Genomic DNA, 27,003 nt, shown 5'->3' with positions numbered 1-27,003 from the left:
TTGGAGGTCACATATTCTTTCAGTTCCTGCCTGTCTTGGAAGCTCTTTATCTCTCCTTCCATTCTGAATGAGAGCCTGCTGGATAAAGTATTCTTGGTTGCATGTTCTTCCCATTTAGGACCCTGAATATATCCTGACAGCCCTTTCTGGCCTGCCAGGTCTCTGTGGAGAGGTCTGCTGTTACCCTAATTCTCCTCCCCATAAAAGTCAGGGATTTCTTGTCTCTTGCTGCTTTAAGGATCTTCTCTTTATCTTTGGAATTTGCAAGCTTAACTATTAAATGTCGAGGTGTTGAACGGTTTTTATTGATTTTAGGGGGGGATCTCTCTATTTCCTGGATCTGAATTCCTGTTTCCCTTCCCAGATTAGGAAAGTTTTCAGCTAGGATTTGTTCAATACATATTCTGGCCCTCTGGCCCTTTCTGCGCCCAATTGAATGTAGGTTTTTCTTCCTCAGGCTGTCGTTGATTTCCCTTAATCTATCTTCATGGTCTTTAATTGTTTGTCTCTTTTTTCCTCAGTTTCCCTCTTTGCCATCAACTTGTCTTCTATGTCACTCACTCGTTCTTCCACCTCGTTAACCCTCGTAGTTAGGACTTCTAGTTTGGATTACATCTCATTCAACTGATTTTTAATTTCTGCCTGAGTAGCTCTAAATTCTGCAGTCATGAAGTCTCTTGAGTCCTTTATGCGTTTTTCTAGAGCCACCAGTAGCTGTATAATAGTGCTTCTGAATTGGCTTTCTGACATTGAATTGTAATCCAGATTTTGTAACTCTGTGGGAGAGAGGACTGTTTCTGATTCTTTCTTTTGAGGTAAGGTCTTCCTTCTAGTCATTTTGCTCAGTGCAGAGTGGCCAAAAGCAAGTTGTATTGGGAAAAGGAGAAAAAGAGAGGAGAGAAAGAATGAAAGAAAAGAAAAAAAGAAAAAAGGAAGAAAAAAAGGGAAAAAGAGAAGAAAAAGAGAAAGAAAAATGAAAGAAAGGTGAAAAAAAAGGGTGGGGGAAGCAATCAGAAATCAAAAAGAAAAAAAAAAAAAACCCACGGTGGAGTATCTTCTGATTCTGTATACTTTAAGTCCCTTGACTTCCCCTGGAACTTGGCCATCCAGCTGGTCTTCTTGGGGAGGGGCCTGTTGTGCTGATTTTCAGGTGTGAGCACTTGGGGGAGCTGCTCTGCCCCCTGCCTGGTGCAGGGCTCAGTGGGGGTTGTTTACCCTGTGAGGCCGCAGGAGGAACAACCGCAGTGGCGGGGCCAGCTCTGGAGCCCTGGATTCAGCCCCCGCAGTAACCCCAGAGCTCTCCGTCTGCAGGGCCTGCAGGCTCCGGGGCGGGGCCGCTGATCTGCTCAGCTGGGGCAGGAGCGTCCTCGCTGTCCTGGGCCCTCCCGGCCTCTGCCTGTCTCGGGGGGAGGCCGGATCCTGGGCTGTGTCCCGGCGCCCTGTGCTCCCGGTCTGCGCTGTTGGATTTGCGCTCCCGCCCCGCAGCCCCCTCCGCGGAGCCGCCCCCGAGCCCCCCCGAGCTGCTCCGGGTCCCGCCGTGCGCGCTGCAGCCCTTAGGGAGCTCGGCGCACTCTCCCGGGGCGCAGGTGTCTGTTAGTGTCCCCGGGAGCCCGAGGGCATCCCCGCCCTCCTGGGTCCTGCTCCAACTCCCCGCGAGCCCCTTTCCGCCCGGGAAGGTCGGTGCAGCTCCTGCTCCTCCGGGACGGGGCTCTCCTGTCCTGGGGACACTCGCCCCGGCCTCAGCCCGGCTCCTCGCGGGGCCCCTCCCCCTTGGAGCCCTTTTGTTTCTTTTTCCGCGTCTTCCTACCTTGATAGAAGCGCAAACTCTTCTCACTGTAGCATTCCAGCTGTTCTCTCTTTAAATGTCAGGCAGAATTCGTAGATTTTCAGGATAATTTGAAGGTTATCTAGGTAATTTGGTGGGGACAGGTGATGTGGGGACCCTACTCTTCCACAGTCTTGCCCCTCTTCCTACTAGTGAGTTTTTAACAATATATGTACATATTGGGCTTTGAATGCAGAGATAGTTTAAATTTTAAAGTTATTGTCTTGACTGTGGCACAGTTCACGTTGGAAATAACACTGATTTTAATTTAAATTAAAATAATGTGTGTTCGCTTGGATTTAATTGAGTTCAACACAAAAACCTTGAGAATCTACTCATACCAGAATCATTTAATAACTATTATATTCACTACGTGTGAAAAATATTAGTGTGACCTGACATAACTAAATCCCTGAGATTCTAGATGCCAACAACATCCTCTAAATTGTGGTTTCCAAATTCTCCTCTCACCCTAAGTCTGCTGTCTATGAATCACCAGTCCTAGAATCTGATCCCTGAACCATAGTAGGTAAAAGTATAAGAGACATTAAAACATTTCAGAAGTCAAATACGCTGGACTAATTAACTATTTCAGAAAGAACTGATGAAACTAATAAAGGTTTACAAATGTAAATATCCAGAATTCTCTATTGTCATTTGAGAGCTGGCAACTAAAAAGTTATAACTGTTTCTTACCACTGAATACCTATACTGTTCAGGGCATCTTTCCCCAGTCACAGAATGTTTGACTATGGTTCATGAGAAAAGACACTTATTTCATGGTTAATTTCCTAATTCCTACAATGAAAACAATGTCTTTATTCTCTGAATCCATATAATTCTTATTTGTTTGCACCTATGCCACTTACCTCTTTCTAATCTGTTATAGTTGTTTCTATGCATGTCTTATCTCCTCTTGTTGAACTTCTTAAACTGCATTTCAATTAATTGTTAATATAAGTCCAGTAATACCCATATACTAAGTGCTAAAAGAATATATGTAATAACAGGGTCTTTTAAAATGCTACACCCTCACATCCCTCCATTTGCGCTCCTTGAAAAGAATCTGCTACCTTCCGTACCTACTCTCTGTGGGGCAACTTCAATCTATACTCAATCATTCTTGTCAACACTTGTCCTTTGGGCTTGCTCTCCTGTTGGAACTTTTTTCTGAAGCAATTTAATCAAATCAAGTGGGGCTCTCTATCTTTATTTTGACATCTATAGCATTTGTATATATAAATATATATATATTTATATATGTGTGTGTATATATATATATATCAAAACACATTTTTTTAAGAAATATCATTTGTTTGTCCATCTTTCCTTGGACTTCCAAACAAAATATGCCAACCTAATAGCCACGGTGTGTGTGACACAATGATTCACCACAATATTGGCCATTTTATACTTTTTTTAAGTATATCATTTAAAACACAAAGGTACAATCTTCATTTTAAAGCATTAATTAGGATGACTTTGGAACACTACTTAGCCTATTTTCTATAACATACTGGAACAATGCATATTATTTCTCTCCTTGTAGATGGAAGTGGATTAGGCTTCTAGTTTGAATGTTTTGAAGCATTATGGGCCTATGCATACAATTCTCCCTTTTCTTGGGAAATGCAAGTACAAATGACACGAAAACAGTTACATAAGACAAAAAAAAAAAGTCAAACACTATGGTACAAGGATACCATCTAACACCTAAAATCAATCAAATGCAGTAAGCAAAATATGCTTTTTTGAACATCAGTGCCCCCTGAGCTGCATGGAGAGGAACAAGCAACAGGTCTTATTCTTCCTTATAGATTGACTCTTTTCTTAGTTTCATTTATTTTTAAATAAAGGGGGGGCGGACTAAACCAGGTGTATTGATTGTGAATTAAAGAAGACTCCTAGACCACAAGGGAAGCACTAAAGTGGCAATCAGTGGCAATACCAGAAAAAGCAAGGAAACAGAGAGATTGGTGTTTATCATAAAAAAAATGCAGTAGATGTGTGTTATCATATTTCTTCCTGCTGCCTAGCCTGCATTTAATTATTTATAAAATAAAGTGGCAGATGTAAAATACACAGCTCCATTTGTTATAATGTAAGAACCATGAGAAATAAGAAATTTTAGTGTAAATATATAAGAGAATTTTTGTAGAAATTATATGAGTGAAATCCTTTTTAGTGTGACTGTGTTTGCCAAGAGAAATTTGAGCATAGCTCAGAGTAAGAAGATCTGGAACTAGAGTTGAATACAGAATAGAACCTTTCTGATCTACCAGCTATGCATAAGTGTTATAACATCTCTATTTCCATATCAGTAAAATAGGGACAACACTGATTCTTATGTCACAATGTTTTTTTAAACACTAAATGAGATAATGCATCCCAAACACTTAGCAAATAGTTAATGCTTCACCAATGAAAACTAACTTCAGTGGTAGCTTAAGGATTAAATGGTATTTTACATCACTTTATTATTATACAAAGCAATTCATTATACCTTTAATGGTATATAGCATTGCATCTAATCTGTATTGCAAATTTATTAAATGGTGAGTATCAAAATGTTGTAGTCTCATCCATGTTCTTGTTCATTTGATAAATAAATATTTATTTAGAATGAATCTATTATGTGATATCAACATGGAGAAAAGAGGTAATAAGATGTGCATAGTTACTGTTCTAATGGAGGTTATGATGGGAGAGGAGAGAACAGAACAGGGTGGAGAGGGGGCAGACAGAAGGGAAGAAGGGGAGAATTTGGTCACATTTTAAATATAGAGACCCTATAAACAATTGTTGGATTACAATTTTGGCAATTGCTATGAAAACTAATTATAAAATGAAAGTTGGAAATAGTACATTGCTTTAGAAGATAGTGGCAATTCTGACATAACTTATCATACTTTGCCATACAACACAACAATTATCCATTCCTCTGGTATTTACTAAAATGAACTGAAAACTTATGAATGCACTAAAGCCTGCACACATGTTTATGGCAGCCTTATTTATGATTGCCAAAACCTGAAGGCAATTGAGATGTCCTTCAGTGGGAAAAGAGGTAAACTGTGGTACATTCAGGAAATGGAATATTATTCAGTACTAAATAGAAATGAGCCTCTAAACCATACAAAGACATGGAAAAAAATGTAAATGCATATTATGAAGTGAAAGAAACTAATCTAAAATGGCTATTATATTATTCCAACTATATGACATCCTGGAAAAAGAAAAACCAAGGAGACAGTAAAAAAGATTAGTGACTGCTGAGAATTAGAGGAATGAGAGGGATGAATGAAAAAAAAATTTTTAAAAAAAGAGAGGGATGAATGAGTAGATGAAAGGATTTTCAGGACAGTGAAAATACTCTGTATGATGTTTTAAAAGTGGATACATATCATTATTTATCAAAACCTATAGAATGTACAATACCAAGAATTAACCCTAACATAAACTACAGACTTTGGGTAATAATGTTGCTCTCTAATTGTAACAATTCTGGTGGGGGATGTTGATAGTGGGGGAGGCTATAGAATAGGTTTTGGAATTCAGCCTATACTTTTATTTTGAAAAGCAGTTCTATAATATCCTCTAACCACGCCCCCACCAAAATTACATAGAGATATTTATCTTAATAATAATCTTTTAAACACTTAATAATAAGTGTTTAAAAGATATGGTGTAGAGGAAAGAATATCAGTCCAAAGTGTGGGCATTTTAACATCTGTTCCCCAGGGTGCCTGGGTGGCAAGGACGGTTAAGCGACCAATTCTTGGCTTCAGCTCAGGTCATGATCTCAGGGTGGTGAGACAGCACCCACCTCAGGCTCTTCACTCAGCACAGAATCTGCTTTAGATTCTCTCTCCTTCTCCCTTTGCCCTCCTGCTTATGCACTCTCTCAATCTTTCTCTAAAATAAATAAATAAATCTTTAAAAAAAATAAAATTCTGTTCCTACCTCTCCAATGGGCTAAAAATGCTATCTTAGGTGATTTTGCAGCCTCATGCTATAGATTTGGAAACTGAGGGTCAAAGAAATTTCCATCTAACAGTGTCTAAAACGTTAAGCCCTATTCTCCTCTGTGGCAATATATGACACCAAGAATATTGTAAGTTTCTAAAATATAAACATTCCTCCTCTAGCCACGTTTAAACAAGACACAGACACATAAAGATAAGAGGCAGACAACTACTACCCATATTATCTAAATAGTTCAAGAAGGTAATCATAATTCTACTATACTTCATTTATCAATATTAATGACTATTTTTAAAGATTTAGATTGTACATAATGGCTGTGTTACATGTCTATTATATAAATTGTAGGACTACTCGCTATTTTCAATATTCTATTTCTGAAAATATTAACTGCATTTCCCATAATAAATCATATTTATTTGATACAGAGGAAATCCTCTTTGCATTGTTAAAATACATGCTTTTATTCAAATATGCACCTTCCCTCCTTCTCCAAAACCATTATATACTTTGGTTTATAAAATACTAAGTGACTGCATTGCTTAGAATGCTTATAACATATATCTCTGCCTATGGTGAGACTAGTCCTGAGAAGCAGATTTTTTAAAACTGGCTGTTATACATTTAACATTCTCACTAGCAGTACTGAGCTATCCCTCAGAGTAGACTTCCAATATGCGATACAGATGAAGACTTAACACTTTTGGAAATACCTTTCTAACCCTTGAGGGTAAGCCACAATCTTTGTCCTTGAGAAAGCTCTTCTAATGACTACTGAGTATTACTCAGGGTTTGTCAACTGCCTTATTATTTTTAACCTTAGTACTACATTATACTAGTTAATGTCTTCATTTCCTTCACCATACAGTTTCCTGCATTTTGAAGCCATTGTTGACTACTATTTTATCCCCTACACATTCATCTCCTTCACTCAGAGGAAAACTCTCTTTTGGTAAGAAATTGAAACTTATGAATTTTTATATTATTTTGAGGATCTAGTAGAGTGTTCTGTATACAATATATACTCAGAATATGTTAGGGCAAAGCTTCAAATTTCCTTTTTTATTTTTCTTATTTTATTTATTTATTCATGAGAGACACAGAGAGAGAGAGAGAGAGAGAGACAGAGACACAGGCAGAGGGAAAAGTAGGTTCCATGCAGGAACCAGATGTGGGACACGATCCCGAGACTCCAGGATCAGCCCTGAGCCAAAGGCAGGCGGTAAACCACTGAACCACCCAGGCATCCCTTCAAATTTCCTTTAAAAGGAACATTGCTTTTGTTTGTTTGTGAATTCAAACGTTTGCATATAGACCCTAATTTGAATGTAAGAATAGTGTGTATTCACATGTATGATTTCCAAGTATTTTGTTATGGTGACTGTCCAAAGGATGTGCTTTTTTTTTATATATATTTTTTGACTGATCAAATATATAAATAACTTGAGCTAAAATATGAAGAAATGTCAAAGCAATAAAACATCTCTTTTTAAAAAAGAAATTATGAATTTAAGCACTGCATTTTTGCTTACTTCTTATATGGAAACACGTACATTTTAATTATTTAATAGGATGAATAATTGGATCTTGAACATAGTAAATACTTGTAAATATTCATTAACAATATCAATGACTTTATATCATGAAAAATAAACACCAGAACCATAGACAAACATCAAATCAATCAGTCTATCTTGCTATACTGTGTATTGCTTTTTAGGTCTATTTTGAAGATGACATTTAAAAATCAGACACTGTAAATAGACTGTACTGCTGTAGAACTTGAGCACTTTTTTCCTTAGAAAATAAATTTTTCCTCCCCACCATTTTGTTCAATACAAATACCGCTTCTATACTACATAAAGACCTATTTTAATTTAAAGAATGTAATTAATACTTTTATTGACTATCATTTGCAAAATGCAATAAGTATGACCTATCGACAGTCATCAGTTAATGTATGGATCAATACGTTTGGTAGAAATTCACTTACTGATGAAGAAATGAGCAATGCTGATCAAATTAAAAAGAGGAAGCTCATTTGTCTTGAATTTTCTTAACAAATCTAGGACATATAAACTGCATTCTGTCACTCAAATTATTTTACAGAGCATTTGAATTTTAGAATAATGTAAGTACTTTAACGTTTTGATTTACTTTTATATATAATCAGATCTGCTAAAAAGAACAATCTACACTAATTATCAGTTTGTCAGAGACTCTCACAGCTCTAAATATTATAAAAACCTGAGAGTTCAAGTCTTTAATATTATCTATCAAAAATTAATTCTCAGAAGTAAAGAAAAAAATAGATTCCCATTTCTCTATCCAGTAATGGCTATTCACTTCTCAAATTATTCTTCATTATCAAGCAAATAATAATTGTAGCAATATTAATTTTCTCTAATCTCACAAACATACAGCTGAGTTAACATTTCTATATGACAATGTCATTAGTGAGGATTTTAAAAATAGCCTCAATAGAAGGAACATAGAAAGGATATGGCATTTTTGAAGATCTCTTTGAGGAAGAAGGATATTAGAGAGAAGCTTAGGTTGACCTAAACAGACTTAATGTAAAGAGAACTGCTACAAATTTTTTCAATAAAAGGCTTAATAGTTTGTAAGTTTTGCTATATATCATTATCATCAGAAATTCAGTGCTCATATATTCCCAATAATTTGATATATTTTAACACACTTTAACACAGATTGCATGTGATACTGTACCAAGTGGTATACTTATTTGTGCAAGATAATTTATAATTTTTTATTCTCTACATGCTAGTGGTGAATCTGATTGCCAGCTACATTGGCATCATTTAAACATTCCATAAAAATCTCTAGCAACTCTGGAAAACAGAGCCATCATTTGAGGTGAGATACCTGTGAAACGCGATTAGAATAAGAAAACCAGTTTTTTAAAAGACACATTGAATTTTGTGAATGAAGGAAAATTCATCTATTTTCCTTAATGTATATTCATAGGTGCTTTCATTCTTAAAACCATCACAAGACTTCTGGTTTTTGGTCCATCTTGTGAGAAGCTTGTAAATCATCCCTCCCTTCTTCATAAACATAAAAAGCTGAACAGACTAAGAATCAAGAACTCTTCTTAGATAGGTCAGAGAATTGAGGTCACAGGGCAAGCTGCTCTCTGCCAAATCGGAGAAACAGGCAAGTGGATACAGAGAATCACAGCTTAGACAGAAACCACTGCTGACCCACTGCATACCAGGGTGTGAAAACAAACTGTAATTGTCAAAATTCTGGAGGTCCAGTGTGGACAATCTTGAGAGTTAAAAACTCCAGAGGTATCCAGTCTTAGGGGATCATAAGTTTTACCACCAAGAATTCTACCAGGTTCTCACGATGAAGATGGGAGAAAAATCATTTTCTACTTCCAGTAGAGAGAGAGTGTAGCCCTTCTGGAATACTCTCAGAACACTATGTTGCTCATAACAAGGCTTGATCTTGAGGAAGACTATTTTGCCAGAACCCAATCAATCTGGGAAAAAGGAAACACTCAATTCTAGCCCCATGAAGCTTTCTTGTCTCATCTAAGGGCAAGGGGGGACTAAGAAGCACACGTGAAGGTCACAGCCCAGAGGCAAGGCACAGACAGGCTCACTAAAAGACTAAGAGCTAATCCTAAAACTATTGAAAGCTTCCCCTCCCTCCACACCTTAAACACATCAATTGGACTCCTTTATGATAACAAGGGGTTATAACTGAAAGAACTGCACATTTCAAGTCTGTTGAAAAAGTCCTAAAAAAACCCAGTGGTTGCAGGCAGGACAAAAACAAGGATATCAGTAGAAAATATAGCCTCTGACACCTATAGCAACAGGAAACAGTAAACATGGCCTAACACCTAGCCAGGTAGAAATAGTCTTATACTAAAGATCTACTTATATCAATTACTTATATCCAACCCACCACATTTGGCTATAAATATGAAATTACAAGGCATACTACAAGATGAAAGTACAATTTGAAGAAACAGAGAAAGCACCAAAATCAGAGTCAGATATGGGAGAGATTTTGCAATTATCAGACTACAAATTTAAAACAACTATGATTAATATGTTAAAACTTTAATAAAACAACCCCAACAATGATGACCAAAATAAAAATATACCATTTATAGTCTGTATTCCTACGGATATTAAAATTATATTTACTCAAGCTCACAGCCTATCAGAGTAGGCATTTTATTTTAAATATTTATCATAAATATTTATTCTAAATATTTTATTAGAATGTGATAATTGATATAATATTTAGTCTCTTTCCATCTATCCTGCTGTTAGAATGCCATAAGCTATCACCTCTGTGAATTGTCAATTTCTCCTTGTGCCCACTGTTTTCATGTTGACCAAACTATACATGCACACAGAATCCTTAATCCTAACACAAATCAACTTACTTGTCTTCCAATCCATCTGCTTTGTTTCTTAAGCTTCTCTCAAATTTTATATCTTTCTGTGAATGCCATTCTTTTTAAGAGTATAAGAAACCAATGAAGTTTGACATTTCACCATGATTATGAATCTTTTAAAAAAATATCCCATTTAGTCTCAGGATTAGTTGGAAAAGGGAGGGAAAAAATCTAAAAGGTGATATTTCAAGGACCTTATGTGTTTGCTATACTTGTTTTCAAAATAGTTTTTTCATTCTATTCTTTTATTTCAATATTTATGATTCTAACTTGACACTAATATTTCTCTTATTCCAACAAAGACTTTAAACATTTTCTTTGATTTTTCTATAGTTCTTCAAAATAATTTGTTCTTTCTTCGAACTGATAACTTATGTGCTATTTTCAAGGGTACACCTTGAAGTATATCTAATTTTAAATGTCCGTGATATGCATAACAGTTAAATGTTAAATTCTTTTTAATAAAGGAAATTTTATCTTTATCTTTTCTACTTATTTTAGAATATAACTAATGTATTAACAAAGTAGAATCTCCATTATCTCTTTATAGCTTTTTACCCAGACACTATCTCTTATTATAGTAAGTTTTTTAAGTTCTGTTTTAGCTTTTAAGTACTTGAGAGAGTAACTATAAAAAAATCCAGTTCAAATTAATTTATTAAATGACTTACTAAAATACAGATGTATTACATCTAAGAGCATGTCTTAAAAAAGATTTTATTTATTTATTTTGAGAGAGAGATAGGGAGTTCAAATGGGGGGAGGGACAGAGGCAAAGGGAGTTCAAGTGGGGGGAGGGACAGAGGCAAAGGGCTTGAGAATCTCAAGCAGACTCCATGTGGAGGCCCAATGCAGGGCTCAATCCTAGGACCCTGGGATCATGACCTGAGCTGAAGTCAATAATTGGATGTTTACCTGACTGAGCCACCCAGGTGCCCTGAGAGAGCACAAGTTATAATTGACTCATATTCCAATGTGAAAGCATATATCCTGGGGATTAACTACTGAAAGGAAATTTAAGGATACTTGTCAGTAAATTCTTTATGTACAATAAACTCATTTAAAAATGAGCATTTACTTTCCAATTATTTAGACTTCCATATATCAATCTTTATTGTCAGCACAATCTAGCTAAATAAAGGATTTATTTCAGTCTTTTTCTTTCCACTGATTCTTTAAGGAAGCCATTATTGGTGTAATTTGAGGCATCATAAAATTAACTTCTTAAGACCAAATACCTCTCATGCCCAGAGGTCACAGTGCCTAAAACTCTTCCTCAAAGATTATCCTTCTGTGATCACTAAAGAAAAAAACCTTTCCCTAGGGCAAAGCCAGGAGAGAAGGATCCTAAGAAAAAGGAAGGTGACAGTTCTGATTTAGCTTATCTCTCTGGTAAACTCTCTCAGACAGGTGAACATTGGGGATACCCTTCAAAAGAGGAGAGTCTGACTTAAGCCCAGATTTTCTCAAATTATTTTGTTTGACAACAGTTATTGACGATTTTTCTGCAGAAGCAGATTCCTGCTTCTGACATTTCCTCCACATCTCCAGCTCCAAGTGGTCTGGTTCTATTCATACTTATGCATCTTTCTTAGGTACTAGGCAGGTCTCACCTTCCTTTTAAGTCCGATTCCTTAATCTTGCCCTGGGTCATCTGACTGTCCTCTCTAATTATTTAGCCTTTATATCATCTTAGTCTAGTCTGTCGTTTAATGATATTTATACATATACATTTAAAATTCCTGACATTATAGTCCTACCAATTGCTATTCCCTTACTACATTCATGTACTGTGGTCAGTTTTAATAAAGAAAGTGGTCAGAAGCTATCTTTTAATAGAGACATTTCTACCAAGGTAAGTCCATTCTAGTGTTAATGCAGTTTGGATCAGTCCAGACTTGCAAGGAAAGCAGATTCATCCTCCTTGGACATACAATACTCTGAGCCCAACTCTGAAAACAGTGCTATGTCCTTGGGCAAAACAGAGGTTCTGCCAAGACTCTGACAATATTAAGTAATTCCTCTACTGGCATCCTCCTTCCAAATGCATTAAAACATTAAAGGACAATACATTAAGTGACTTGCACCCTGGTGTGAATCAATTTATCAGAATGCTTTTCTCCTGAAAGGAAAGGCTGAGGGTACATGTGATGAATGGACGAGATGGGAAAGGGGAATGCTGAGGAGGAGTATGTACAGTCAGAGAAAGAGAGAAATGCTAATATAACTTCTCCAACCTAATTTCCACCAGACGATTTTCTATTATTTACTGAATTTTAAAGACAATGAAAAAAGTATCACAACAAAACCATCAATAGTCTTTACCACAAATCCAGATATGCATAAACATGTTGAGCCAAAGCCAGGTTCATTTTCTATGCATATTCCATGAACACATAAGTTGGAAATGCACTTCTCAAGTTCACTCTCACAGTGAAGTCTTGACCATCCTGTTAAACACAATTACAAAGCACATATTTAATTTTAAAAATAATAATAATAGCTTATATATATAGTTTATATATGCTTATACTATTTGTTATAATTGGACTTGATGTTTTATATAAATTATCATAGTTTATCTTCATAATCATTCTATCAGGTAGCTACTATTATAATCTCTATTTAGTATATGAGAAAATAAAACTTGGAGAAGATAAATAATTTGTCCAGAATTACTAGTTCTATAAAAATGGAAGCTAGCATATATAAAATAAAGTTTTGGCTTGTATATGGAGCCATTCTATACCTTACATATCCAAATGTCTTTATTTATTTTACCCTGGAACAAAGATATAGAAAATAATGGAATAAACACATCCCATACTTCCATTTAGTATGAATGTTAAATTCAAAGGAAAGCAACTACTTCAGATTTCTAGATATAAAATGTTTCTTATAATACTTGTAGGATTTTATAGGTAGTATTTCTTAATCTGGGGCTCTATAGAATATAAATAATATGTCTAAATCAGCTGACTATCAGCTATAAGAGTTATCCTTAAACATAATGATCTCATTTTCCATACCAACAAACTGTATGCTTGTCATTTTTTGGGGGGGAGGGTGCCATTATTTTATCACCTACCTAGCAACCAACATTGCTAAGGTCTCTGCAAGATAATATCCAAACTATGGTTTACTAGGTACACATTAAGAACACTTCTAAAAAACCATTGATTTTTTTTCCTATGAAGGATCTATTTATAATGTCCTTAACAGGGGATGCCTGAGTGGCTCAGGGGTTGAGCCTCTGCTTTCAGCTCAGGGCGTGATCCCGGAGCCCGGAATCGAGTCTCACATCGGGCTTCCTGCAGGAAGCCTGCTTTTCTCTCTGCCTCTCTCTCTCTCTGTGTCTCCGTGATTAAATAAATAAAATCTTTCAAGGCAGCTGTTATTAGCTTTTTAAACTATTTTTCTATGCATTATCCAGCAGCATTTAATCTGAACTCTGGCTATTGGGAAATGAGTTCTTATTCTTGTTCCTACTTAGCAACATATTCTCACTGTTCTTCCCTGATAAATTATAAGAGAACAATTATATAAGTATTCTGGGGTACCTAGAAACGATCTAATGCAATATAGCATCGTAAGAAGAAAAATACCACACAAGTTTAAAAGATTTGGCGGAGTCCAGATCAAACTTAGAAGGAGCTCCCAAAAGACTAAATTTACCAAAAAGCACATGCAAGACTCTTTTCACTTTGTAATTCTTTCATATGATGGCTTTATTCTGTGGGCATCTCTACTATGGAGGCTATAAAAGGTGATACAGAAAAAACATTCTGCAGAGCTTACAAAAAGCCACGGTGACCAGTCACTCACATGGTTGAAACTCACAACATATTGTTAAGCATAAAAGCACATTCCATAAAAATATTTACATTCTGATAACTTTTCTTATAAAAGTCAAATATATACAGACTTAGTAACATTGCTTAGAGATATACACATACATAATAAAGTCCTAAGGAGCACTAAGGGAAATGTCGAATGTAAAGTTCAGAATAGTCACTATAGGGTGGTGGCAGAATTTTAATGTGTTCAGTGAGGGATATAGAAGAGGCTGGGAAAGGATACAGTCAACAAAACTCAAAGACAACCTACAGAATGGGAGAAGATATTTGCAAATGACATATCAGATAAAGGGCTAGTTTCCAAGATCTATAAAGAACTTATTAAACTCAACACCAAAGAAACAAACAATCCAATCATGAAATGGGCAAAAGACATGAACAGAAATCTCACAGAGGAAGACATAGACATGGCCAACATGCATATGAGAAAATGCTCTGCATCACTTGCCATCAGGGAAATACAAATCAAAACTACAATGAGATACCACCTCACACCAGTGAGAATGGGGAAAATTAACAAGGCAGGAAACAACAAATGTTGGAGAGGATGCGGAGAAAAGGGAACCCTCTTATACTGTTGGTGGGAATGTGAACTGGTGCAGCCACTCTGGAAAACTGTGTGGAGGTTCCTCAAACAGTTAAAAATATACCTGCCCTACGACCCAGCAATTGCACTGTTGGGGATTTACCCCAAAGATACAAATGCAATGAAACGCCGGGACACCTGCACCCCGATGTTTATAGCAGCAATGGCCACGATAGCCAAACTGTGGAAGGAGCCTCGGTGTCCAACGAAAGATGAATGGATAAAGAAGATGTGGTTTATGTATACAATGGAATATTACTCAGCTATTAGAAATGACAAATACCCACCATTTGCTTCAACGTGGATGGAACTGGAGGGTATTATGCTGAGTGAAGTAAGTCAGTCGGAGAAGGACAAACATTATATGTTCTCATTCATTTGGGGAATATAAATAATAGTGAAAGGGAATATAAGGGAAGGGAGAAGAAATGTGTGGGAAATATCAGAAAGGGAGACAGAACGTAAAGACTGCTAACTCTGGGAAACGAACTAGGGGTGGTAGAAGGGGAGGAGGGCGGGGGGTGGGAGTGAATGGGTGATGGGCACTTGGTGTTATTCTGTATGTTAGTAAATTGAACACCAATAAAAAATAAATTAAAAAAAAAAAAAGAGGCTGGGAATATTGCTAACATTTTTTTCCTTGAGGCAAACAGGAGGTACACGAATGCTTACTGTATTATTTTATAAAATAAATATTCCTTGATTATATATATTCTTCTGATTGAATAGAACAATTCACAATATAGTTTAAACAATTAAAAATGATGTAGTTTTCTTCTTGCTTCTAATACTATGAAGGACATTATAAAACTTTAAACCATAAGATGGTAACTGTGAAAGAAAAAGAAATCATCATACTAGTTAAAAAGACAAGGAAGACTATATTCAAGAGTATTCTAATGAGAGAGAGAGAGATTATTGAAACAGAGGAAAAAGATTGAATTTAACTATGCTGAATCAAAGGTAGATGGGAGAATTTTCAAAAGCTGGAGTGGGCTAATGGGAAAATACTGGAGGATATTGGGCTGGGTGGAAGTTGGTCAATGTGCTTAGGACATCTTTGTTTGGTAACCATCATTTATTGACAGGAGGCTCCTAGCTTCCCACTGAGCCTGGTACGGCAGGTGGGGAGGCCATATCTCCTTCTATAATTACTTTTCAGAGGGATGGCTCCCAGGTGTTGGAAAAAGACATTTCTGGGTTGTAAAATTGGCAAGAGGCTGAAAGAAGGTTTATATCTCAAAGGGGTAGAGAAAAAAGTTACAATTACAAGTTTTCTGAAGTAACTGCTCTAAAGAAAGGGAAGTCAGGGGCCTACAGTCATGAAGCCTATCTAAAGTGTACTTAAGCTGAGGGGAATGTTAAGGATGTCTTGGTCAAAAACAACAAACTAGGATAGAAAATAAGTTAGTTAAGACTTAGCACAGAAAATAGAAAAAAAAATAAAAAATAAAATTAAAAAAATAAACTTAAATTAAAAATTAAAAAATTATTAAAAAAGAAAATAGAAACCACTCTAGGTATTTATGCAAAAAGAGAGAATAAGATGCTCACAAAATTATTAGAAGGAAGAGCTATAGGAGTAATTCCAATAACCATAGATATGACTCTCTGGGAGATGCCACCTCTATCATACACAGGAAACTGAGCAACATAAAAGCCACCATCAGAATTATTCAGTTTAAGAACTCATTGCACTAATTGAGGGAAGCTGGATTACGAGGAAGCCACCCACACAGCCTCTCTGGCTGCCTCCTCCTACCCTGCAGTTAGTGATTGAACGCTAGATTGCAGAGGCTCACTGCCATTCCTTATGGTTCTGCATTTTAATACACACAAAGTCATAGACTCAGAAAATCCCACGTGTCCATGACCTTGTCTACCAGCTAAAAATTGCTAAGATATCTAGAAATGACCTCCACTAGATTTTAGGTATGTTTATTACAAGTGGAACTCAAGTTATGTCACATCAGCTTCAAAGGAAGCCTAGATATTGTAGTTTTTTGTTTTCTTGTCCTTGCAATATAGGAAACCACAATAGACAGGACTGGATGCTGAGTGCCAATCATAACCGTTAAAATAGACGGATGGATAAAAAAATAATATGTGGTATATTTATACAATGGAATACAACTTAGCCACTAAAAAAAAAAAAAAAAAAAAAGAATGAAATTTTGCCATTTGTGACAAGGATGAATCCGTCACAGCACTCCAACCAGTCTTAGGGTTAACTTGCTTCAAGTCTACACACTCCTTACTTGCTGACCTAAGTCCCTTCAACTGTAACATAATTAATTTACTTTCTTTGAGATTTGCAGACCACTAAGCTTCAAGAGTAAAGGACCAGAACCTTCCCAGACCACAGAAGCCAGCAAGTCTGTTCAAACCCACTTCAGGATTCTGATTAGCGTAGCGATTTTTTTGTAAAATGTTTTTCTTTTTTAGGTCACACAGATGATTTTACTAACTTCCTTTTGTGCATCTGTAAACCTTGCCCTCCTCTGAAGAAATAAAGAGTACTCCTACACATCATGAAATACAAACTGGCTCCTCCTCACTCAATATAATAATATAATGTTTATAGACAGCACCATCGAGTCTTCATGAAATTAAGAAATGTTATAGACTACTACTTCCTTTGCTGATAACTTCCCTAAACACCTTTTAAACCCTTGGGCCAGGCATAAATTTTGGAGTTGGCTTTTGGATAAGAGTCTGCCTTCTCTCCAAGTTGCTGGCCTCATGAATAAAGCTCAAATTCCTTTCCAATCAAAAACTTGTCTCTTGAGTAATGGCCTTTCAAGGGATGGGCAGCTGAACTTGGGTTTGGTAACAGGCCTATTAAGCTAAGTAAAATAAGTCAAATGGAAAAAGACAAATAGTGTATGATATCTACTTATGTGGAATTAGACACAAAACAAAACAAATGAACCAGGGAAATAAAAAAACTCACAGAGAAAAGACTACTGGTAAAGAAGGAAAGGAGTTGGGGGTGGATAGAATAGGTCAAGGGAGTCAACTGTATGATGATGGATATAACTAGGCTTGTGGTAGCAATCATTTTATAGTGTATACAGATGTTGAATTTTAAAGCTGCATATCTAAAACTTATGCAACAAAAATATTTTTACACAAAGATTGATCAAAATTTGTGTCTGAAAAAAAAAAAATTGTGTCTGTTAACTGAAAAACGTGCTTTTGGTTACGAAGGGGAAGTGGAAAACAACCTATAACCTTTTACTTGCTGCTAGAAAAGATAAGATCTTTCAAACCCTTACAAAATGGAAGTAACAATGTAGATGCTTCATAAGTTTATGGAACTTATGGTAAGATTTGAATGAAAAGATTTGTGTAGGGGTGTCTGGATGGCATAGTGGTTGAGCGTCTGCCTTTGGCTCAAGGTGTGATCCTGGGGTCTTGTGCTGGGGCCCTGCAGGGAGCCTGCCTATTCCTCTGCCTACGTCTCTGACTCTTTCTGTGTCTCTCATGAATAAATAAATAAAAACCTAAAAAAATAAAAAAGGAAAAGATCTGTGCAAATTGCTGAACATAGTTTGTGATAAGTTTTTTAGAAATGTTGGTTACTATTATTTGTTCCCAATATCCTGCTGAACAAACTCTATGAATGAGCTTATTTTCCAATTCTGTGAATGAAGAAACAGATATTCTGAAATGTTAAGTAAAATTACATGAGCTAATGGGCTCAGGCTGCTTCATCCAAAATGATATATCTTACCTATAATTCTATATTTAGTTCATTACAATTTTTAGGTGATTTTTTCCTACAATTTTTATCAGGAAACTGAGACTCAGAGAGTTTTTATAATAATGTTAAACATCTCCAAGTTACCAGGTCACAAAGCTGGGATTTGAACTTTATTCTTCCCAGATTCCAGATGTTCTTTGTTCATCACCTTGCTTCTCTGAGTACCACATGGTGTTGTGCTATTTGGAGAAAGGATTTAAGTATATAAGCAATGCTTTTTAATCAGTTTCATGGGTTTTTTTTTGGGGGGGGGGGTTAAAAAATAACAAAATAAATAAGATGATGTCTTTGTACTGAAGGTGGTAATAAGAAATAAGAGCAGGACAAGGGAATATAAAACAAACAAATGAAAATTCAGTGGGTAAGATTTTTTTTTAAAGAAAATATTTAGAAGCAGAGAAGAAAACACCCTTTGAATCCATGTAGGTTTGATGCCCATTTGTAATAACATAACAAGATATTCAGAAAATACTGTTTGGTGGTTACCAAAAGTTTTCATTAGCAAGCCAGAAAAGTAATCAAATCATTATGGTGTTAAACTCAGTAGTATTTATATTTCATGTATAATAGAAATTAAATAAGTGCTTACTGGATAAATCACATCAAATAATGAGGGTATAAAACAAAAAAAGAATTTAGATATCAAACTGTAATAAGAATAAGAACAAATTAGGCTAATTTTAAGTTGATAGCAAAACAAGTTTTTGAATACTTATACAACTAGAAACACTGACCAATTTTAATACTACCATTCTCTGCCATAACATAGCAGTTATAGGAGTCTGAGTTTATTGATGAAAATAAAAGTCACTATTTGAAAGATTTATATATTTTACTTTTATTTCCTTTTCCTTCTTAGCACCAAGTGATTTGCATCTAATCTGGGGAAATAAAATAAAATTAAACTTAAATCTAAAGTGATTCTAACTAGTTAATATATTATACAGTAACCAAATGATATAAATTGAAAGTATTTTTTTCTTAGTCTAACTGTAGAACATGTAGAATTTATTTTTTACACCTAAATTACCATGAAAATACAATAGCATATACTCTTTATTTCATATTAATTATTTCGCTTTGCATGAGTTTTGATTAAATAGAAAGATCATTATGTATCTCCCCTGTTCTGAAATAAAAGTCATACCTCTGACTGAATAATTGTGAGTACTACGGCCGATACTATCTTTGTGTGCTTCTGTATTTTCTTGCCTCAAGGATGATGCAGAATTTGTTTCAAAATGAATAATGTTATTTTAAGAGCAAATTGTGTATCCAAAGTTTATATCATCACCCATATAAACACAGTTACATCCCTCCTGAGTATAAAAAGTATGTGGGCACAGTGGCTGCCCCAGGGACTGAGAACAACTCTGGGTAAAGCATTCACATTTCCAATGCAGAGATTGTTCTCTTCACTTTCAATTTGCTTTTAATGGGATAACTATGGTTTCACTTACTGAGTGTTAAACATTTTTTATATTACACTATAAATGTGACTATTGAGGTAAAACAAAAGGAACAGTGTCTTACTTCATAAAATAACCTGGATGCTTGTATTAATACTTCCATGGAAATGAGTTCCTTACCCACTTGAATTCACTACATAGGCAGAGGATGAGCTCATTCTTTCCTGAATGCTGCTCAGGTTGCAACCTTTGTACAAGGATCTCATGTAGAGAGGATGAGTGAGTTCTGAGATCAACCTTGTCAAGAATAGTACCTAATTAGCTTGGAGGAAAGAGTACAACAATCTAATTTGTCTGCTTAGAGAGACGGGAGGGGCTTGTGCTAACTATGGCCCTGTCTGTGATTATACAACATTGGCCAGTATCATAAAAAGATTGCACTTTCCAATATGTGCTGAAAGCTCTATGAGAATCCATTAGAATACAACCTCTCTGATGGATTTTGTGGCACAAAACTAAATAATATTTACAGTGTCTTCTAGCCTACTCATATCAAATTTAAATCTCAGTTGTGTTTTACAGATATATCTAGTGAGGAAACTGGCATTTAATTTTTCACACTGTGTTCTGTCCAGAATATTGCAAGTGTCTTATATCTCTCTTTGGACTAACAAGTAGAGGAGAAGGAGATAAAGGGATAAATTACAAATTTTCAGGTACAGAGTAAGAGCCACCTAAGATTTTGACCATAGAAGAAGAGTTGTTACATGAAGACATAACAATTCTGATATTGGCAACACGATGTGAATCTAAGATTTCCAACTGATGAAAATAGAATATGGGAAAAGTTTATAGTACATAACTAATTTAAAGACAGAGGTAAATACTTGGTGAAGGTAGGTTTCTATTAGGTACCATGAAAGGTAAGGATGATGGCATGTTTTAGACCAGAGCTTAAGAATTATCAACATTATTTAAGGCTGTTTTCCTCCATGGATAAGAGAGGAGTGGACCAGTATAAACCAAAGGAATTAGACTTTGTGTCTTTCTATGACATTTGGGAAAATGCAAGTTGATATGAACTATACAGAAAAGTGGTAAGTTCTCAGTTATCAGTTTTTGCTTATCAAGCTTTTCACGAGTTAATGAGACAAATGTGGGTGAGTAACCTTCCTGAAAAAGTCTCATAGATGTTAGAATTGCTAACATCTAAGCTGCAAAACACTGATGTATCTTACTGGTGAAGCTCCTTTTTTAAAAAATGGTTGTTTATTTTATTTATTTTTTATTCTAGTTAGAACATTTAAAATGATATCTGTCCTTTTAGAAAAATCTTATGTGTATAATATAGTACTATTAAATAGGCACAATGTTATACAATAGTTCTAGAGAACTTACTTAACTAGCATAACTGAAACTTTATGGGAAGTTGCTATTCAGTGAAGGCCCTTCTTTGGAGAACATAAGAAATGAGGATGTAACACCAGGCCAGACTTCCTGGCTCTGAATCTCAGCTTTGCCCCTAATGTGCTAAGGGAGATTATTTCTCAACTGTCATCATAAGGTTATGTTCACTGCATATGGTAGTGACAATAAGCGTTTTAAATGTTCAGACTTCAATAAAGGCATTTTTGCTTAAAAGAGGAAAAACTTTTTTAAAAGACTTTATGTAGTTATTTGAATGAGAACACAAGCGGGGTAGGGTGGAGGAGAGGGACAGAGCAAGAGGGACCAGCAGGCTCACTGAGGAGCAGGGAGCCTGACGCAGGGCTCGATCCCAGGACTCTGGGTTCATGACCTGAGCTGAAGGCAGATGCTTACCTGACTGAGCCACCCAGGTGCCCCTAAAGAGGCAAAACTTTTAGAGTCATTCATTCTTATATCAGAGAATTGCAATGTTTATTCTACTTATTTTATCTGTAAGAGTTATAGTTTTATGTAGAGGTGGCTATTTCAACATTCAGGTAGAAATGTTTTCAGATGCTCTATCTGACCAAAAAAAAAAAAAAAAAAAAAAAAAAAGCCTAGTATCAGTATGGGGTATTCCAATCCAAAACAGAGGAGTACACTGAGTGAATGTTGAACATGTCAACAACACATCAATGATACTCAGTTGATAAGTATTCGCTAGTTTGTTAACTTCACATATACAGAAGCCCTAATACCCACAAGGCTGCCTGGCTGTTATTCCCTCAGGGGATCCAAATAACCAGAGACTCAGAATCCCAGGGTTTCCACAACCAGTCTCAAGTCTTCAATGGAGTCTGTAAATAGAGAGAATTCTTTTTTGGTAGCCAAAAATATCCCACATATATTCCTGCAAGATTATTACTTCTCATGGAAATTCAGGCATTCACTATGATGTACCTGACTGTTCAAGATAGGATGAGTGACAGAAGACACAGGAAGAAAGCAACAAAGTAAAAAATCTGCAAAGTTAGAAAACTAGAAGAAAGAGAGGGATAAAAGATGCATGGACACAAGTTGTTTATATTGATGTATACTTAAAAAGAATATGGCCAAAGGCTGAAATGGCCAAAGCATCAATTATTAATGAAAAAAATTTCCCTGAATAAAATCATTGTATTCATCTTGTCCATCTCTGTAGTGACCATTGTTAGAGGTAATAATAATGTTAATATTAATAAGAGCTAACATTTACAAAGGACTTGCTGTGTGCCTGGCACAACTGACATAAAGATCATAATTATGAAGTTTACATAGATGTAGAAAATGGCTATAGTGAGTTATACTCTAAGCAGCAGGATTTCTTGCTAATAGACTGATTTCTTATTAGTCTCACAGAACATCCATTTCAAAATAACAGAACATGAATTTCATATTTTTAAGTGTGCTCATTGCTTAAATCTTCGCTGATAACCAACAACATTATTGGTGAAGCACATTGTCAAGTTCATATTAGATACACATGCATACATAAACACATATTTTGTAAATATATAAAGTATGCATGATTATAATTTTTTCAATAATTACCTTGTTGACATTTGCAAATATATCCATTGATGTGATCTTCACACTTTGCACCTTTTAGACATAGTGATGAAGAACATTCATTTATATAAATTTTACAAAATTGTCCAGAAAATCCAGGAACACATCTAAGAAAGAAAAGTAAAAAATATATAAATATATACATGTAATATGCATGATCCTATATTATGGAGTTAATATTTGTCATATTTGAATAAAATTAAGCACATGAAGTAGTTTTTCATTAAGGTTGATTTATGAGAGCTAATTTAGTTGATATTCACCAGTATCTTCAATGAAATTAAGGCCCATTAACAAAAAGCAACCAGAAACAAGGAAGGAGAACAAAAAAATGCTCAGGTATCATTGAGCTCAGTCATTCTAGATTTAATTCTTTCCATTTTATTTCAAATATATGTAGCTTGATAATATATATTTTTAAAGTATCTATTATCTATGCCAATATTATAAAGAATATTGACTAAAATTGATTATAAGATAGTTAATAAACTTTTATAATAGTGAAAACCTTGATAATTTTATAACATATTTCACAAATATTTATTTTTTATTGAAATTCCACTTAGTCAAAATATAGTTTAACATTAATTTCAAGTGTGCAATATAGTGATGCAACACTTCCATACACCAACCAGACTCATCACAAGTGCATTCTTTAATCCCCATCACCTATTTAAATCATCCCCCACCCACCTTCCCTCTGCTAACCATCAATTTGTTTACTCTAGTTAAGAGGTTATTTCTTGATTTGCTTTTTTTTCCCTCTATGATTGTTTCCTAAATTCCACATATGAATGAAATCATATGGTATTTGTCTTTCTCTGACTGCCTTCTATCACTTAACATAATACTAAGCATTTCGTGGGCAGCCTTGGTGGCTCAGCAGTTTAGCACCGCCTTCGGCCCAGTTGTGATCCTGGAGACCCGGGATCAAGTCCCACGTCGGGCTCCCTGCATGGAGCCTGCTTCTCCCTCTTCCTGTGACTCTGCCTCTCTCTCTCTCTCCTCTCTGTGTATTCTCTAAATAAATAAATAAATAAATAAATAAATAAATAAATAAATATTAAGCATTTCACTTAGCATAATACTCTCTAGTTCCATCCCCCGTTGCAAATTGCAAAATTTCATTCTTTTTTATGGTTGAGGGACTGGGAGGCCTATTGGAGGTTACTTTTTAAAAAGATATCTCTAGAAGACATTCAGGCTTTTGAAAAGACCTACAAAGGCTCTGAAGAAGAGCTGGCAGATATTAAACAGGCCTATTTGGATTTCAAGGGTGACATGGATCAGATCATGGAGTCTGTGCTGTGCGTGCAGTACACAGAAGAACCCAGGATAAGGAATATTATTCAGGAAGCCATTGATCCTGGCGAGTACCCCTCCTATAATGCCTTTGTCAAAGAATCAAAACAAAAGATGAATGCAAGGAAAAGGAGGGCTCAGGAAGAGGCTAAAGAAGCAGAAATAAGCAGGAAGGAGTTGGGCCTTGATGAAGGAGTAGATAACTTGAAAGTAATCATTCAGGGAAGACGGCTATGTGAAGGCAAGTTGGAAATTGGAGTGATGTAGCTGCGGGCCAAGGAGTACCAAGGACTGCTGGCAACCACCAGAAGCCAAGAAGAGATAAGAAAACCTCCTCCCTAGAACCTGCAGAGGGAACATGGTTCTGCTGACACCTTGTTTGGACTTCTAGGCTCTGGAAATGACAATAAATTTCTGTTGTTTGAAGCCAAAAAAAAAGGGGGGGGGCATGCATGCACAACACATATATCACATCTTACTTATTCACACAAATATTTAATTATAAGATGATTCCTTAGTGAACCCTCTTACCCTAAAACTTGAGCAGAATTAAATTTATAAAATAATTTTAATTTTAGCATATAATTGGAACCAACATAGAAGGCAGCATAACATTTAAAATATTGGTTCTGCTTATTTTTGGCTTGATAGTAATATTACCTTTCACCTTGGAATTCTCTCATTCTAATGTGTTTTCTGAGATGCAGCAACACGCAGCTGGACTTTGCCTTGAAATGATATTGAACTGTGGTCCCAAAACACTATGTCCAAGTCCTAATGGTTGATAACTGTGAATGTGACCTTATTTGAAAAAAAAAAAAAAAAGTTCTTTACATTGTAACTAAGTTAAGGATCTTGAGAAGAGGTCACCTTCCATTAACTGGTTGGACCCTAAATTCAAAGGCAAATCTCCTTATAAAAGTGGAAACACAATGGGGAAGGGCATGTAAAGAAGGAGGTGGAGGCTGGTGTCATGTAGCCCCAAGTCAAGGAATACCTAGAGTTTCCAGAAGCTAAAAGAGAAAACGTAGGATTTTTCTCTAGCACCTATAGAGAGAATGTGGCCTTGCTGACACTTTGATTTTAGATTTCTGTTCTCCACAAGTGTGACCAAATTAATTTCTGTTGTTATAAGCCACCAAGTTTGCAGTAATTTGTCATGCCATCCCTAGGAAACTAATACAGAGAATGACTATGAGTGCATCTGATGTGTTTTCTCTCCAGATGTTCTTTTAGGACTAATTTTATACAAACCACTTAGATGTCAGTTGTTAGACCATGGTCTAAGAAGTGATGGAGGATCTACAAACAATGATTAAAGTACAATGTTCAGGAGAGGGATTTACATATTTACTGAGTGTCTACAACATGACAGATCTTTTCTGATTGGGAAGGCATATAAAGAAAAGCAAAATTTTCTGTCTGCCTTCAAAAAACAACCAGCCTAGTTGGGAAAACAGACAAGTAGCAAATTGAATAATGTAACTAATATTATAACTAATAACTAATATAAAAAATAAAGTATAAAATAAAACATATGGATGGTGGCATTCCTAGCATTAGGAAGAGTATATGCAATGGTGAAAGTAAGAAGAGTATAGCTAAATCCAGAAATTAAAGGAAGTTCTAAATGTCTGACAAGTAATGTGTGAAGGCAAGTCTGGGGTGATACTGGGAAAAAGGATAGATTAATAAATGGGGATAAGCATTCTATAATTATGGACCACAATTTTTATAATGGCTAATATTTACTGAAAAGTTATTTGCAAGTAACTTTTTTTAAGGTCATAGCACTAGTAAATAATATAGGTGGAATTTAAAACCAGAAAATGTTACTGCTTTGTACACAACCTATGTCCATTGGCCAAATTTGGCTCTTTTTTTATTCCCAGCGCCTAGCCTTACCCAGCCAAAGCTAAAAAAATAACCATGTTAAAGAATCAAACATATTCCAGCAATCCTACTATGCTAGATCCTTGCTGGAACTAATTGAAGACTCCTGATCAACGAACAATACCTGATTTAATGATGTATGGATTTATGAACTCATTTTTCACTATGAGGTAAAATTCTCAATAATGAATTACTACTGAGACCATAAACCTTCTTCTCTTTGTAGCAACTAGAAATTTAATCCCTTTTAGAGGAAATTCTCCATTGGTGGTGTGACCCTATGGAAAAGAAATAAACTTAGAGCTCATTTTGTTCATCACTGAAGTTTTCATTGCCTTTCCTTTAATATTATAAATTATTCTTCAAAAATGCTCTATCAATTTAGGTACTTTCTTTTTTTTTTCCAAGTTTGACAGTTGCTATCATTGTAAGAAATGCCTATTTGTCCACATTTTAATCCACCGCAATACTAATAATGTTCTTAATTTCCAGTGTAAAGAAAAAAAAAAAAACTAAATGCCTGGGGCATGTGGGTGGCCCAGTTGGTAAACCAGTTAACTCTCTGTCTTCTGCATAAATCATAATCCTGGAGTTCTGAGATTGAGCCCTGTACCAGACTCTCTGGTCAACAGGGAATCTGCTTCTCCCTCTGCCCTTCCCCCTGCTCATGCACACTCTCTAGCTCATTCTCTCAAATAAAGAAATAAAATCTTTAAAAAAAAAAAACTATATGCCTTATAGCTTTTTTTTTAAGGAGATAGCTTTAAAATTTGTTTAATACTTTTTCTTAGAATAACTTTAGATTTATAGAAAGTTTATAGAAAAGTTGTAGATGTAGTTAAGAGTTTTCATATACTCCGTAACCAGCTTCCTTTATTGTTTACATCTTACATTAATATGATACATTTGTCATAATTAATGATAT

General features: G+C 35.5%; 1 protein-coding gene across 1 annotated transcript in view; it reads right to left on the bottom strand.

Annotated features, from left to right (window-relative positions):
* EYS (eyes shut homolog) overlaps window positions 1–27,003 on the bottom strand; it is a 1,513,100-nt gene that overhangs the window by 732,066 nt on the left and 754,031 nt on the right. Inside the window, exons 20-21 of the mRNA XM_072832461.1 lie at window positions 22,866–22,990; window positions 12,576–12,700 (exon numbers count right to left, since the gene is read on the bottom strand). Of these exons, the coding sequence (XP_072688562.1) occupies window positions 12,576–12,700; window positions 22,866–22,990 (250 nt within the window). The remainder of the gene's footprint in view (window positions 1–12,575; window positions 12,701–22,865; window positions 22,991–27,003) is intronic.

This window comes from Canis lupus, chromosome 7 (genome assembly GCF_048164855.1).
Source record: "Canis lupus baileyi chromosome 7, mCanLup2.hap1, whole genome shotgun sequence".
NCBI classification, from domain to species: Eukaryota; Metazoa; Chordata; class Mammalia; order Carnivora; family Canidae; genus Canis; species Canis lupus.
Note: the sequence above shows the minus strand (reverse complement) of the source record. Positions and strands in the feature narration are given on the sequence as shown.